This window comes from Canariomyces notabilis, assembly GCF_033297395.1.
Source record: "Canariomyces notabilis strain CBS 508.74 unplaced genomic scaffold N656scaffold_4, whole genome shotgun sequence".
In the NCBI taxonomy this organism is placed as follows: Eukaryota; Fungi; Ascomycota; class Sordariomycetes; order Sordariales; family Chaetomiaceae; genus Canariomyces; species Canariomyces notabilis.
This window is the reverse complement of record NW_027041826.1, coordinates 683,581-699,077: the sequence shown is the minus strand read 5'-3', so window position 1 is coordinate 699,077 and position 15,497 is coordinate 683,581. Positions and strand designations below refer to the sequence as shown.

Below are 15,497 nucleotides of genomic sequence, written 5' to 3'. Positions count from 1 at the left end.
ATTGGGAACATTACCGTAAGTAAACAAACAAGAGCAACGGCGTTTTCCATTGTTCCCACTACACTGCTTCAAGTCTTCCCGTCAGATGTGAACCGAAATGCGAAAACCAAACCGATAGACAGGCCAGACAATAACCCAAACAAGCAGCAGATACACCGCAGCCACCTATCATGCCTACGCGAACCTCGACGAGATCGACGCGGTCGTCGGCGGCAGGCGGCACTCGCGCATCCACAGCATCGCGCGCATCTTCGGCCAACATCGACGTACCCGAGGAAACGCCCGACAACGCGCTGCGCACCCAGATTACAGCCGTCTTTCGCGATGCCCAGCGCACAACAGCATCCCACCGCAAACTGGCCGTCACGCTGCGCAAGATCCAGGAAGCATGCTGCTACGAACCGACAACGGCCAAAAAGTCGGCCACCGCCGCTGCGGCGTCCGAATTCGACGAGGACGACTTCAACACCGAGTTTGTGCGCTGCGTGATGCGCGTGATGCCCATCAAGAAGACCGAGAGTGTTGGCGAGAAAACGATCCGCTTCATCGGCCTGTTTCTGCGCCATGCCGTCGACAAGGACACGGAAAACCTCGGGGAGGCCGACGCGGATGCTAGTACCATGCCCGAGACTCCCGGCACCCGCCTGACGAATTTTCTGATGGAGAGCATTCTGCCGCTGCTGACGGCCAAGGACAAATTCGTGCGCTACCGCTCGACCCAACTAATCTCGCACATCATTAATTCGCTCGATGCGATCGACGATGACCTCTTTCAGAAGCTGCGATCGGGATTGCTGAGGAGGATCCGTGACAAGGAGGCAATGGTGCGTGCTCAGGCCGTCCTGGGGCTGGGGCGTCTGGCTGGGAATCCTGTCGATGCCGAGCCGGACTCGGACGACAGCGACGACGATGCTTCAAGCGGTCTGTTAGAGAAGCTGTTGGAGGTGTTACAGAACGACCCCAGTGCTGATGTGAGGAGGTCACTGCTGGTAAACCTGCCCATTCTCCCGACTACGCTGCCGTTCCTCCTAGAGAGAGCGAGGGATCAAGACGCCGCAACCCGGCGTGCCGTCTATTCGCGGCTGCTCCCTGCCTTGGGTGACTTCCGCCACCTCTCGCTATCAATGAGGGAGAAGCTGCTGCGGTGGGGGCTGAGGGACAGAGACGAGAACGTTCGCAAGGCGGCCGGCCGCTTGTTCCGCGAGCGATGGATTGAAGACTGCGCAGGCAACCGGGCTCGAACCGAAACGGGCCAGGCGGCCGAAATGTCGCCGCCGAATCTCGATGCGCTACTGGAGCTTTTGGAACGTATTGACGTGGTCAACTCCGGAGGCGAGAATGGCATTGCTCTCGAAGCCATGAAAGGTTTTTGGGAGGGCCGGCCTGACTACAGAGAGGCAATGAACTTCGATGATAACTTCTTCGAAACCCTTACTGCCGAGTCCGTCTTTGTCGTGCGGACCTTCAACGACTTTTGTCGGAACGAGGGTAACGGGAAATTCGAGGCCCTCATCGAGGAAAAGCTGCCCGAGGTTACAAAGCTGGCCTTCTATCTGGAGCGATACATCAAGGTCCTGATCGACGCCATCAAAAGGGCGGAGGAACAAGAAACTGAGGAAGATGAAGAGGAGGAGGACACAGCGGAGCAGGAAGTCATAGTAGAGCAGCTGCTTCACATTGCCCTCACTCTCGATTACTCCGACGAGGTTGGACGCCGCAAGATGTTTGCCCTTCTCCGCCAGACACTGTCCATTCCAGAACTGCCCGACGAGGTGACCAAGCTCACAGTTGATGTGCTCCGGGACCTCTGCGCTCCCGATGCGGCTGGCGAGAAGGAGTTCTGCAGCATTGTCCTCGAGGCTGTTGCTGATGTGCATGACACCATCGTCGATGACCTGCCCAACGACGATAACGAGAGCTTCGTCTCGGCTAGATCCGAGGTCAGCGGCGACAGCACCCCCACTAGGCACGTAAAGAGTAAGACTCCCGAGCTTTCAGAGGAGGAGGCTGCCAAGAAGGCCATCAAGGAGATCATGATCAACATGAAGTGTTTGCACATTGTGCAATGCATGCTCTCCAATGTGTCTGGCGACCTGCAGCAGAATGATCTCCTTGTGGGCATGCTCAACAACCTTGTCGTTCCCGCGGTTCGAAGCCATGAAGCTCCAGTGCGTGAGCGAGGCCTCGTATGTCTGGGCCTGTGCTCCCTCTTGGACCGGTCACTGGCTGAAGAGAACCTCACCCTCTTCATGCACTTCTTCAGCAAGGGCCACACGGCGCTGCAAATCACAGCATTGCACATTTTGACCGACATACTGAACGTGCACGGCGCGCAGCTCATGTCGTCCAACCCGACGTTGCTGAAGGTTTACATCAAGGCGCTGCGTTCGGGAGCCAAGCATCCCGAGGTGCAGGCCGCCGCCACGGTGGCCGTGTCCAAGCTGCTCTTGGGCCGCGTCATCAGCGATCGCGAAGTCTCGGCTGAGCTGCTCAAGACGCTTGTTATAGCCTACTTCGAGCCCGCCAGCGCCGGCAACCAGAGTGTGCGCCAGGCGCTCAACTATTTCCTGCCCGTGTTTTGCTACTCGCGCGCCGAAAACCAGGACCTTATGCGCTCCGTTGCCTTGGACGCCCTGCATACGCTGTACAACGTCCGCGAGGGCTTTGACGATGAAGACGCGGATATTGACGACGAGATGGTTTCTCTGTCTACCATTGCCGCATGCCTCGTCGACTGGACAGATCCGAGAAAGTGCTACTCCCCCGGGGCTGGTTCCCTTGATACCGAAAAGAAGAATGTAAACGGAGATGTGCACTTGGACTTCGCTAGGGACATTTTAGAGAGGCTGAGTGGGAATGCGCCGAGTATGTCACTCTCTTTCTCACCATCTTGCCCCTTGATATTGCCATTCACTAACCCGGCGCAACAGAGGAAGAGAAGAAAACCATCGCCGCCCTTTTCGGGAAGCTGTACGTCTCCCCGGCCTCGTCCGAGGACAAGATCAGGGAAGTATACGCGCTTGTGTGCGACGCTGTCGAGAACCAGCTCCTGTCCGACGCAACGAGCCGCAACTCCCTCTACAAGATCCACGTCAGCCTCGGCAAGATTGTCAACAACCTTGATGCTGCCGCGGAAGCCGCCGCGGGCGGAAAGTTCCGTCGGAGCGTGAGCCGAGCCAGCTCGGTCGGGCTGGAAGACCGGGGGCCGGCCGAAGACAAGACAATCGTGCAGCATGAGGCGCAGATCAAGGAGGAGGAGGACGAGGACGACGAGGGCATGGACACCAGCGGCGGCACGGTTATACACAAGTCTGAGGAGCAGTCACGGGAGCAGTCAATTGTTGACGACCTGCTTTCCGAGGAGGAGCTGTGATGAATGCTTCATGATATGTTAGATTTATGCGTACTTTGTATGACAAGGCGGACGGGTTTAGTTACTACGTTGCGGGGGTATACGGGTCGATTCTTTTATGATGCTTCATGTCTGGTTACGCCCAAGATTCAATGCACGATACCATGCTGTACCACTCATGTGTCCTTTATCTATCTTCCAATTGCCTATAAACCTATTTCCTCTGCCTTTCCCACACCCCAAGGCCATACACCAGCCCTCCAATCCCGACATTAACCAGCAAATGCTGTCCCAAGCTCCACGCAACACAGTATAAATACTTCGGCGAAAACACCGTCCAGATAAACAAGTGCGTCCGGAGGGCGGTACAGGCTGCCATGACCGCCGCCACAGACCCCGCCACAAACAACGTCAAGACGGCGACATGTCCCTTCCAGAGCCCTGGTTCCCGTCCGTGCCCCCTCTGGGACTGTAATAGTATCACACCTGCAACAGCCCACCAGATAGATCCCGCCCAATTCCCCGTAAATGTAAGAATACCTACCGTGAAGGGGTCATACGTCCCGATACCGTTATACGCGCTGGAGAGGTCGACAGAAGAGACTGCATTTGATCCGCCAAAGGCGAAGAAGGAGGCGTGCTGGAGGAGAAGCGTAGATATGGCTACTTCTAGAGGGGTGAGGGACTCAATTTGGGAAAGCAAGATGCGGAACTGGAGGTTGAGGAGGAGGAAAAGGGGGATGTTGGTCGCGCGGGATTGGGTAATGAGAAGGAGCGTTAGGAGGGTCAGGATGGTGGATGTCCCTGGAAATTGTTAGGACGATGCGACGGGACGTAGAAAATGATGACGAGCGGCCACATACCAGATTGAACCCAGGAAATTCTCTGTCTGGCAAGCATAAATGCCACCACGCCTCCCATGCCCAGTCCAACGCCTATAAACACGGCCCTCGCCCGCGACACGAGGTCCGCTGTCTGGGTAAAGGTCAATAACAACAGCTGTCTCGCAAAATCCGTCACCAGCTCCGGGGCATCCTCCAGCGTGAAGGCCACCTTGAACGTGAACGCCGCCAGTACCAGCCCCGTCGCAACGGTGAACCTGAACCAGATGGGCAAAGCACTGAGACCAAAGATCAGGTTTTGGTGCACCCAGAAATACGTGGCACCAGCCAAACACCAGAGCAAAACTGGGTTAGGATGCAGGTATATCTTGACCATATCAGGCTCGCCAGCAAATTTTTGGCCGGTTTGGTTCCAGCTTCTGACGATGCGTATGGCGAGGAGCATGACAATGGAGAGAGTCGCGGAGGTGTTACCCCTATTTTAGAGAAAGAGTTAGGGGTATGCGGGCGCAAGGGGAAAGTGCTGGGTAGGTAAGTAGCCAAGCAGTTTTGGGAGATGACTTACCGCTTGAACACGCTCAACCCAAGATAGCTGAACCATGCCGTCGCCGCCCAGTACCAAAAGTGGTGCTCTTCCTCGACGTAGCTGCTCGCAAACATCATGATCCCATAGAGGAGGATTATGCCACCCAATGGGACGAACGCAACAGCTTTGTCGTTGATGCTGTAATACACTGCGGTAAATGCGGCAACCACAGCCGCCACGGCAGTTGCTTGTCCCAAGAACAGCCTTGACATGTCGTAGTTGCTAGCCATGCCGCTTATGAGGCCCTGAGCCTTGTGAAGCCACTATATGCCCATTAGAACGATTGAATCTAAAGCCCCGGTACAATGGTCGGATACTCACCTGCGTAATCGAGGGTATCAACTGGGAATAATTGCCGTCGTCCACAGTTTTGCTATAGCGGTCGGCCAAGGCCTGCCATCCCCGCGCCAACTCAAGATAATCCGCATTGGAATCTTTCACCGCTTCCACGTTTGAATTTGGCTCGAGGATTTGCTGACCAAAGGTGGCGACAACAATATCTAGGATCTGGCGGGCGTTTCTCATGAGGAGCTGGACCTGGTCTTTTTCTGAGGAGACGTCAATACACGCCTTCTCAGTGTTGGGTATTCAAGCCTACCGTTTGACCAGAACGGCAGAAAATCTGGGATCAACGCGCCCAGATTGTTCTTTGGTACTGGGAACCCTAACAGTGCAGCCAGCGTCGGGGCCAGATCGGACTGCTCCACGGTGCTATAATACTGGAAGCTCTCGTCTTCCGGCACGGGGGACGACAGATTTTTCCTGAGGTCTCTCAGCTTTGGCGACATGAACACTAAGGCTGCGGATGTTTCCCCGGCTGATGAGGCTCCGTGATTGCCGGCATCATTCATACCATGGTCACCGCAAACCACGAACAGCGTTGAGCGGAGGTGCTCCTCCGTTTCTATGGCGCTGTAAATCTGTTGCACGATATTGTCCATTTCGCGCTGTTTGACAATCATGTGGGGACTTGAGGCAATCAGTGTCTGTCATCCGTTATCCAAGGGCTACCATACCTCCTCGGTCCTCCCTTATGGCCAATGTGATCCAGGCCGAGATAGTGTAGGACCATGGTGTTCCAATCGTTGCTCTTTAGCTCCTCCGATATGTGTCTCGTAACATTGTTGTCCACCTCGGTAAAGTCCTGCGCCAGTTAGCCGCCTTCACCACCATGCTGCGACCTGACTCACCCACCGAAACAAAAAAGCTCGTCGTCCCATCAGCCCGGTCAAACGTACCCGGGAAAAGCTTCAACCACGTATCATCTCCGTACATGATTAGCTTCCCCGTCTGCTTCGCCCTCATCTGTGCCAGCCAAGTGTCCTGTGACGCAAGGCTTGAACTCTCATCGCCTTCGTCCAGGTTGAGTACCACGTCAAGGAACGAGGGGATCGATCCGGTTGTGATTGCCTTAAGCCGGGGCATAGTGACGGTCGGAGAGGTGGCGTGAGCTGTAAAAGGGAGAGCAGCGCCATCGCGGACCAGCCTGATCGAATCCATTAGCCTGCGCGTCTGTCCTGGGGTGACGCGGACGAGCCTACGATTGTGTGTATTCGAAACCACTGGCGGCTGTATATACAAAATCACTGTGTCAATGGATCAATTGGTCAGCTGAGCGATCTGTAGCGAAGGTTCACGGTTCGACAGCACCTTCGCAGGGCATCAATCACCATGAAGATGAGCTTGTCAAAGGGCGCCGGCGGTGGATCACCGTATCCGGTCACGGACTCGTAGTTGGCCAGGCCTGGGAGTAGCGGTTTGTAGGGGAAAAAGCCAGTCGCGAAGATCAGAATGGCAGCAGGAATCAAGATATTGGCCGCAATCAGCAGTGCGGAGCTGGGGATCCCATTGCGACTGCGACGAGGGGTCATCTTCACCGGGCAGAAGGCGCCAGGGAGCTCAAGCAAGCAATTGGGGCGCGGTTGAGCTTCAGGGAGAGATCTTGGCCTGCGGAATCAGTTGATCAAGGTCGTTTACAGGCCATATTTGGTGTTATTAAAACCATATAGGAACGCAGGATCTATTGCGGCCTCTAGATAGGTAAAAGGGGGGGAGGCCTGAGTTTGGCGAGCTTCGTGTCGCGAACCGTTCCTCGTCGATGCTTGTGAGAGTTCCCGTCGCATCCAAGGGTCCAGACTCCACAGAGCGAATGTCGCCAAGACAGGGACCCTTGCCTGCGTGTAATTACGCAGGGACCCGAGCATAGAACCAAGATCACTGGCACACTGCACCGGCTCCAACCGAAAGGTGATCATTGCAAAGCTACCTAGGTATCGATTTGATAATGGGTATTCACACAAGTCCCGGTTTGTAGACGGTGCCGTGTCATGAAATAAGACCGAGTGTACTCAACAAATAACACTGGAAGTCTTGGTATTTACTTCGTTGCTGTTAAGCTTGTAATTAACAGATACATCATTGCTCGGCTGGCCCTGCTCTCTTGTTCTTCCCTGCGCTGTAAGGGTTGTACCGTTCTCATTCCGCCAGTTCTGTAAAGTGTAAACAGAGACCTTGGAAGCTTAGGCTTTCTCAATGCTCAACACGACGAATTCATCATATGACTGAGCCTATTCACCGCCTCGCCGGCCTTTTCGCGACGGCTCCTTCCCAACCCTTATGATCTAACAGACTCAGCAAGGAGATCAGAGGATAGCAATCGGTGGCAATGTCAATTTAGACAAGGGACGCCACCGTGAAGGACGCCGCCGTGGCTTTTGTGAAGAAGTCAAATCCCAAGCTTCTCATTTTTTGTTACGCTTGGGACCCCTCATTGGAAAGACGATGGACGACTTCTTCTTGGCCTTCCGTTTCTCAACCTTCCGTTTATTTGACTTCTTGCTTGCCGGCTTTGGGACATCAACTTCCATGGCTGCGACGTGTCAACAATGGTGTTTCTCAGAAACCTGTTGGAAAGCTTCAAAACCCACAGTCATCTTTTTCAGCAGCGCCATCCTTGGTCTCATCCCCAGGCTCTGCAGGTATTCGTCAGTAATCAGTGTACTCCCATGCTAAGTCTAGTGGAACACCTACCTTCTTTCATTTCAAGGTCTTTTTGGGGCTTGGGCTGAGATGCGATCGCCAATAGCTTCGCAGAGAGACGTTCTGCTCTCGCTGCCTCGACAGGACCAAAGACATTCTTTTTGAGACGCTGGTTGTTTGTCTTGACGACGCTTGATCTTGAGCTTTTGGCCATTTTGACTGCTCGTTGTAATACCCAAGGGCACTTTGAAACAAAATGTATATTGAGACTTGACCTTATAGCTCGAATATGGTGTGTGGAATTAGATTAGGAGTGCAAAGTCAAACGCATGTGGTTGAATTTTCTGAGTTCTCAGTTAGTCTGGACAGTGAACTTTGCAGTGGGTTGAATTGATACCAAGGTCACATACGGTAATTAAGCTGTAAAATCAAGTATGTATGTACTGTACAGTACAATACCGCTGTGTGTACTGCGTAGGTACCTATGTATCTGTAATTAACGCAGCTATATCCGTACCTAGGCTGAAAAGTTCTAAGAAGTGGCGAGTTTGGCGACTGCTAGATTGCCGTTGTAAACTCCTGTCTGTATCTAAAATAGAACTGCCATTACGTTGCGATTCATTTCCAAGGTCGCTCCTGCCTTTAACTTCCCTTGCATCTAGCGTCGTGCTCGACTGAATTCAGTGTGTAGTTGACTTACTGTATTCAATCAGGTACTTGATAAAGTTACCCCACAGCACAGGAGAACAGAAGGCGTGAACAAGTTCGAGGTAAAGTTACCATCCAGGTGGAAGGCATCAGTGGGCACTGGGCAGCCTTTTTTGCAAGGCGTTTCTGCCGTGCAACTCCGCCTTTTCGACGACGACGGTACTGGATTTCTCTCAACTGCCCAAGTGCAGCAGGAGGAAGCGAGGCTGCCAGGCGTGGAAGAGAAGCCCGGCAGCTTCAGCTATCAGCGATCCATAATCGCCTTGAATTGAGTCTGGCGTGCGCTGCGTCACCAGCATTGAACTGCTGCGCGCACCCGTGAAACTCGCAGCAATCAACGTGCTGTGACTGGAGGCCCGAGGCTTCAATCGGGCAGCACCCTAAGGGCTCTATTTGCGTCGCTCTTTCCTCACTGCGAATTTTGGATGACCCCAGGGCCGCAACTTGGAGGAAATGGATGATAGATCGGCCGAGGCGCAAAGCCTCATCCGTACTATTCAGATCCCCGCCATCTCAAAGGCAACTCTTCAATCCATCTGCGCCGTGAATGGAATTCCCAAGACAGGCAACAAAAGCGATCTCCAAAGGCGCATCATCACCCGTAAGGCTACCGCTGCTTTGCTTTGCCTTGAGATACATATCCTGTTCACTACCCATTTCCGTTCCCTCTTCTTCCCATCACTCGAACTGCATTTTACTCTGTAATTCTGGCGCGACTCCCACGTGAAGTTTGTTCAATGGCTTACATTCGCTCAACAGACATCAACAATTGCGCTACAGACAGGGACTGGGAACGGTTAAGTGAGATCCGAAAGAGCATTCATTCTCAGACCTCGATCTTCATCGCTCCGTCCCTTTCCCCACAGCAACCACCTCCGCCATCGCAGCCGCCATCGCAACTGCAATCATCGCGGCCCCATTCCGGGCCGCTGCCTGATCCCGCTTTCTACCAAGCAGGCCGCCAGGGAACGCCTCCCAACTATGCCATGCCGCCCTACACTTCCTCGAGCTACGTTCCGCCAGCTGCGCCACGATCGCATGCCCAGCCGGGCCCTTCTTATCCAGGCTCGTCAAATGGCTCGGCCGCTCGGCCGAGGCCCAATGCTGTGCTGATGTCTCCAGGCATTCTTTTCAAACCAAGCCCGTTCTACGAACAGAGATACCAAGTCGGAGACATCAGGACCCTCGAGGGTGCGTCTGGTGTTATGTTTCTTACCCGCTCCGCTAATTAATCTGTTGGCTAACTAGGACCAGTGATGACAGCGCACCGCAATGCGGAACGCATTACCCTCAAGACACAGGATCATGCGGCGCTTCAACTATGCTTGACAGACACCAGCATGAGGGTCATGGTGTTTTGTGCGGCCGGCAACACCGGGCCCCAGGACATCGCGTTCCCCTATCAGTGCGAACTAAAGGTGAATGGCGGTGAAATCAAGGCCAACTTGCGAGGCGTGAAGAACAAACCTGGGTCTACTAGACCGGTTGACATCACGGACTCGCTACGCCTGAAACCTACCAGCTATTCTAATAACGTTGAGCTCACCTATGCCCTGACTCAGAAGGTAAGCTCAGCACCTCTCAATGTCAAGGCGCCAACAGAGGTATGGATTGGGCGGGGACTGCTAGGGATTTCCGCTAACTACTTGGCAGAAGTTCTACCTGACTGTGATCGTTTGCAAGACGGTCCCGGTCGAGACCCTCGTGTCTCAAATACAGAAGAAGATTCGTAAAGAATCTGTTGTTGCCGAGAGTGGGTCAATGTTCTGCTGGGATCGTTCATCGTGAACCGCCCTAACGTGTCTCTAGTTACGAAGAAGGCCAATGATCCCGACGTAGTTGCCACGTCGCAGAACCTGAGTCTCAAGTGCCCGATTACATACATGAGGTTAAAAGTTCCTTGCCGTGGTCTCGGTTGTAACCATATTCAGTGCTTTGACGCGACGTCATATCTCCAACTGCAGGAACAGGGCCCGCAGTGGATATGCCCCATCTGCAATAAACCTGCGCCATATGACCAACTGGCCATCGACGAGTGAGTCTCACATTGTTTAGGTCTGTTCGCTCACTAACCCGAGTGGCAGATATGCGCGCGACATACTATCGCAGACTTCTGAGTCTGTCGAACAAGTCACAATTGAAACCGACGGCAAATGGGTCGTTCCAGGCCGGGAAAGGGACGTAACCCCTAAGGTGCAGGAAGCAAGCTTTGTCGACGACGACGATGTATTCATCGCGTCAGAAGTGACCAAGACTGCCAACAGGAACACAGAAACCCCTAGTATGCTTTCCGCATCGGGATCTACGCCGTATTTCGGAACCCCGGCAAGTGCCGCGTCCCAAGATGGCCCTACAGCCGCCAGATCGTCAAGCAAGCGCCCGGCTCCCGAAGTAATCGACCTGACGCTGTCCGATGACGACGAACCGCCTGCGCGGCCGGTCAAGCGAGCGAACTATGGAAGCAATGGCTATTCAGGGCCCTTGTACTAGTTATTTAAAGGGCGACACGAGAATAGCCCGCAGTGAAGACTGCGGTTTGTTTTGTTTTATTGGGTCAGGCATAGGGTGCCGTTTGTATCAACGACCTTCGCAAGGTATTCCATTTGCGAACTCGGCATTAGTTGGCGTTGGGGGAGGCATGTGTCAGAGACTTGTGGACTTGTGATGAATGTGGGATATAGGACCAGGGAGCAAGGAGTTATTTTGGGTCGAGGGAACGGGAGACGTTGGCTGTGTACTGGACCTCTGCGCCGTCGCCAGGGGCAGGGTGTGATACCATGGGATTTGGGAAGTAATCCATCCGATGATACATGCCGACAAAGGACCCGGCGTCATAATGGACTTTGATCAGACGCATTCTTGACTGGCGTGTGTACTTGAAGCAGTACTTGCCGTGCAGAATGACTCAAGTTCGACCCCTGAAGTATGGTGCTTAAAAGCATATACCGTATTCTTGCATGCCAAGAATTTGTGTAGCTCCACAAGACCCCTGAGCTCCATGCGAATCGCTTCGTAGATGCATTCCTCGGGATAAATCAATGAATTGCACGCTTGTAGACACTCAGCGTGCAAACCAGACGGTGCAAACGACCACTGCCCTGACGATCGAAGTCCGCCCGCCTCTCCCCGAATTGGGTCAGTCGTTCCGTTTTTTAGTCTCTGCCAACAGCCAATGCCGCCTCTCTTTAACTGCGATTTCAACTTCGGCTTTGCGCTCTCATCAGCGGCAGCGACAGTCCCAAGACAACCCGGATTATAGCGAATCACCTACCCCTCTGAACACCTACGGCACCCAAGTGCGACGACAAGAGCCAAGTGGAAAGGAGGAAGCATAAAAGGCGGGAAAAGACGGAAAAATTCACCAAAATGTCTTTCGAGGCGGTCATGCCGCCCTACAACGCCTCAGACCCAACCGCCCGCTTCCTGTCGTCGTCCTGCCTCGATTTTCTCCTGATAGAGATCGTGCCATTGGCGTACCGCATTACGAATGAGCTTGAGGCGGGCGCAAAGGAGAAGGAGGCCGAGGCGAATGCCGCTGCCGGCGGGTTGGTTGATGGACAAGGGAACCAGGGACAGGGGCAGGGGCAGACGACCCTGAATGACGGGGCTGTTGGGGAGAGGACGACTTCGGGCGGTGCTGCCGGGACAGGTATGGCGATAAGAGAGGGCCCGTCGGTGATGGAGGAGGAGGAGGAAAGGGAGGCTGTTTTCTGGCGGCTGGAAGGCATTGGGTACCGCGTTGGACAGGGGCTCGTGGAGAGGTGGGTTGTCTATTTCCCCTACCTTGCTTTCGTCTTGTGGTTCGCTTTTGGGAGGAAAGGGGGGAGATGTTGGCTAATCAGGGTGGTGGAAGTTAGGTTCTCGCGCGATCGGCCTCGCTTCAACGATACCCTTGACGTGATCAAATTCCTTTGCAAAGACCTCTGGACTTTGGTGTTTAGGAAACAGGTGGATAACCTCAAAACAAACCACAGGGTATGTCACTTCCCCAACACGCTGTCCTTCGCCTGATTCCTGTGCTGACTGCCTATCGCTCAACGAAAGGGAGTCTACGTTCTAACAGACAACTCCTTTCGTCCCTTCTCGCGCATGAGCGCCGAATTAAACAGCCAGGCGGTCCTCCGTGCACAACCGGTAACATCTCCTCTCCCTTCCCGCCATAATGAACCTCGGGAGACTGACTATAGCGCTGGAAAAGTTCCTCTGGTTTCCCTGCGGCATCGTCCGCGGCGCCCTGGCAGCAATGGGCATAACAGCCACAGTACAAGCCGAAACAACCGAGCTGCCGAGCGCAGTATTCCAGATCAAGACTGTTCCAGTCAAGACATAGCCAGCAAAGACAGTCATTTACTGCAACACTATTTACCAGATTCATAGAAGTGGAAACTCATTGAGTCAGAAGCAGGAACTGGGTGAGGGATCATCTGGATGTGTGGGCATTAAACCTGCTCGGGAAGTCATGTCTCTCAAGCCACTACATATGTACCGGGGAACATATTGGTGACGTAAGGCGTTAGAGGCGTTGGGAACAGCATGATGAAGGCAATGTTTTACGGTATCTTTTGCTGTTCTTCGCAATGGTTGATACATGTCTAATACCCCAGCATTTGGAAAAACGATTAAGCTACATGCACATCCACCCAATATTTTGTCCCTCTGAGACGACTTGGAGCGTCACTCTTTTGCCTATAGCAAGGCCACTCGAATAAGCCCACCAACCAGAATCAATACCATATAAGCAAGGCTAATCAGTGAATTCCTAGCTGAATTACCCTCTTTGGGACATCCTTTCCAGCAAGGAAGCCGAGTGCTAGCTAACTGCAGACACAGTCCATCCTCCGCCATCGGGAAAGAAGGCGGCGTCATCAGGAGAGAGCACGGCAGCTGCCATGATCGTCCCGCTGCGAGCAGCATCACGTTTTCGATTTACAGCCTAATGAGTAGAACAACCAATCAGCCGCTTAGCCCTTGATGCAAACCGATAGAGACAACGTTTTTATTTAGCTCTATTGGCCATCACCGCAACCCGGGCTATCTGGGGAAGCCACAGAAGTATAACGCGTGCAAAAACGCAAACACGACCTGCCAACTTAACAAGCGGGGGAATGGGGTGTACTTCGCCGTTTCATGAATCCTGGGTGGGGAATATTTACTTTTGAGGGGGGTTGTGGGCGAACGAGATGCCCTTCTCAATATTGCCCTTCAGGCCCTTGACTGCCGCCTCGAGCAGGGTCTTCTCCTTGTCGGTGATATCACCCAGGATGTTGATGGCCTTTTCAGCACCATTGGGCTAGTTAGGATGTGTCAGCATAATTCAATTCAAGGTTGGGACTGGCCGGTGGGCGGAAAGTGACTTACCCCAAGCTCGATGGGGACCGAGAAGAAGTCAACCCCAACCTTCTCATGGATCTCCTTGCCACCCGGGACACCCGGGAGGTAGACATAGCTGGGCTCGACGAGGCCCTTGGCGCCCTTGGCAGCCTTGAGGAGCTTCTCGGCAAATCTGAACCGTTGTTAATATTATGACACAGGAAGACATGACGATCGCATCCTCACCTGTAGCCAGCGTAGGCCATGGAGAGGGTGGCGGATCCAGTACCGTCCTTGGCCTTGACGACCTCGTCACCGCCGAACTGGACGCGGTTGACCAGGGCGTCATACTTGTCATCGGGGATCGTAACAGGAGGATCGACCTTGCTGAAGATCGGGACGATGGTCTCGCCAGAATGTCCGCCAATGACGGGGACGGTGAGCTGCTGAGGGTTGGCCTTGCCGGCAATCTCGGCGACGAAGGTCTCGGCGCGGACGATGTCGAGGGTGGTGACACCGAAGAGGCGCTGGGGGTTGAAGACACCCTTCGTCTTGAGAACCTCAGCAGAGATGGGGACGGTCGAGTTGACGGGGTTGGAAATCACGAGGATGAAAGCCTTGGGCGCAACCTCGGCGGCAACCTCAATCAGGCCCTTGACGATGCCGGCGTTGATGTTGAAGAGGTCATCGCGAGTCATACCAGGCTTGCCTTCGACAGTAAGTGTTAGCACTTAGCTCAGGCAGCACTTTGCTGATTGACACGTACGGGGAATGCCGGCCGGGATGATGATGATGTCGGCATCTTTGAAGGCCGTCTTGGCGCCATCGTTTGGCGGAAGGTAGCCTGTGGTTTTCTGTTGGGCCAGGTTTAGCCACAATCCGCCCGTCCCGGCCTTTGATCCTTCTAGGTTATCTGTCACCTACGGCGTTGGACGAGATGTGAGACAGATCGGTCGCGACACCCGGGGTATTGACGACGTCGTACAAGGCGAGCTCGTCGACAAGCGGGGAGAGCTTCAGCAGCAGAGAGAGGGGCTGCGGGGTATCGACTCAGCATGACCTGTCAAGGAACAGCATTCGAGGACGATAATCTAACCTGTCCAATGCCGCCAGAGGCGCCAGCAACGACTGTTGATAGTTTTAGCTCTTGCTCGTGCCCACATTGGGCAAGATGGCAATTCGTATCCCTTACCGGCTTTGACCATCTTGTTTCTCGGTTTCACGGGAACTGTGGTGCGGGGTGTATCAAGATGGAGGGGTAACACGCTGTTCACACGAAGTCCAATGTCAGTTCAGTGTTCCAGTAGTAGAAGGCTGACTGGTGTTTCGACGAGGTCGAATCAGTACCCAGTGGCGTACCTGGATGCTGCGAGGGCTGAGAAGGCACAGGGAGGTTTGTTGAGCAAGGTAGAGAGGGTAGTGGTACGCGCAGAGGAAGACCTAGGATTCTTAAGATTGGCACTTTAAGTAAGGTAGATTTGGCGGGGTCGTGGAGACTCCCGGGCCAGCCGCTGGCGTCAGCGCCCTGGAGCTATTGGAGCTGTGCTATGTCCCACGTTGCCCACCCCTCCAGCAGTCATTGCGACTGCGTGCACAGATTCGTCCGGCTCAATTGGCTTTGTGTTACGTGCATAGCCGCCGCGTTTAATCGGACCTGGCGTTTTCGAGGCACCCGAGTCTCACATAGCTTACTCTGCGCAATTCGCGATAGCGCTTTACG

At 54.0% G+C, this 15,497-nt stretch overlaps 6 protein-coding genes across 6 annotated transcripts; 3 read left to right on the top strand and 3 right to left on the bottom strand.

Moving 5' to 3' along the window:
- The first annotated feature begins 55 nt into the window (after positions 1-55).
- Positions 56-3,569, top strand: N656DRAFT_726354 (condensin subunit Cnd3-like protein). The gene is made up of 2 exons (XM_064812572.1): positions 56-2,865; positions 2,931-3,569. The coding sequence occupies exons 1-2, from the start codon at positions 171-173 to the stop codon at positions 3,371-3,373; spliced, it is 3,138 nt and encodes a 1,045-aa protein (XP_064672730.1). The 5' UTR covers positions 56-170; the 3' UTR covers positions 3,374-3,569.
- Positions 3,567-6,651, bottom strand: N656DRAFT_819287 (alkaline phosphatase-like protein; the record flags this gene model as incomplete). Its single annotated transcript, XM_064818404.1, has 9 exons — positions 3,567-4,156; positions 4,216-4,670; positions 4,760-5,043; positions 5,102-5,328; positions 5,379-5,749; positions 5,797-5,924; positions 5,975-6,266; positions 6,322-6,366; positions 6,431-6,651. The coding sequence occupies 9 exons, from the start codon at positions 6,649-6,651 to the stop codon at positions 3,567-3,569; spliced, it is 2,613 nt and encodes an 870-aa protein (XP_064672729.1).
- Positions 6,652-7,521: 870 nt separating this feature from the next.
- N656DRAFT_795846 (uncharacterized protein) lies at positions 7,522-7,973 on the bottom strand (the record flags this gene model as incomplete). Its single annotated transcript, XM_064817466.1, has 3 exons — positions 7,522-7,649; positions 7,708-7,752; positions 7,811-7,973. 3 exons carry the CDS (start codon positions 7,971-7,973, stop codon positions 7,522-7,524), a joined length of 336 nt encoding a protein of 111 aa, XP_064672728.1.
- Positions 7,974-8,920: 947 nt separating this feature from the next.
- On the top strand, positions 8,921-10,957 carry N656DRAFT_766425 (uncharacterized protein; the record flags this gene model as incomplete). The annotated part of the gene is made up of 6 exons (XM_064813477.1): positions 8,921-9,068; positions 9,227-9,658; positions 9,716-10,071; positions 10,121-10,220; positions 10,277-10,502; positions 10,552-10,957. The coding sequence occupies 6 exons, from the start codon at positions 8,921-8,923 to the stop codon at positions 10,955-10,957; spliced, it is 1,668 nt and encodes a 555-aa protein (XP_064672727.1).
- Positions 10,958-11,579: 622 nt separating this feature from the next.
- Positions 11,580-12,797, top strand: N656DRAFT_842947 (transport protein particle component; the record flags this gene model as incomplete). The annotated part of the gene is made up of 3 exons (XM_064819067.1): positions 11,580-12,442; positions 12,512-12,601; positions 12,666-12,797. The coding sequence occupies exons 1-3, from the start codon at positions 11,834-11,836 to the stop codon at positions 12,795-12,797; spliced, it is 831 nt and encodes a 276-aa protein (XP_064672726.1). The 5' UTR covers positions 11,580-11,833.
- An 819-nt stretch (positions 12,798-13,616) lies between these two features.
- Positions 13,617-14,982, bottom strand: N656DRAFT_795843 (malate dehydrogenase; the record flags this gene model as incomplete). The annotated part of the gene is made up of 7 exons (XM_064817465.1): positions 13,617-13,757; positions 13,826-13,970; positions 14,024-14,486; positions 14,544-14,631; positions 14,702-14,812; positions 14,874-14,905; positions 14,970-14,982. The coding sequence occupies 7 exons, from the start codon at positions 14,980-14,982 to the stop codon at positions 13,617-13,619; spliced, it is 993 nt and encodes a 330-aa protein (XP_064672725.1).
- Positions 14,983-15,497: the final 515 nt, after the last annotated feature.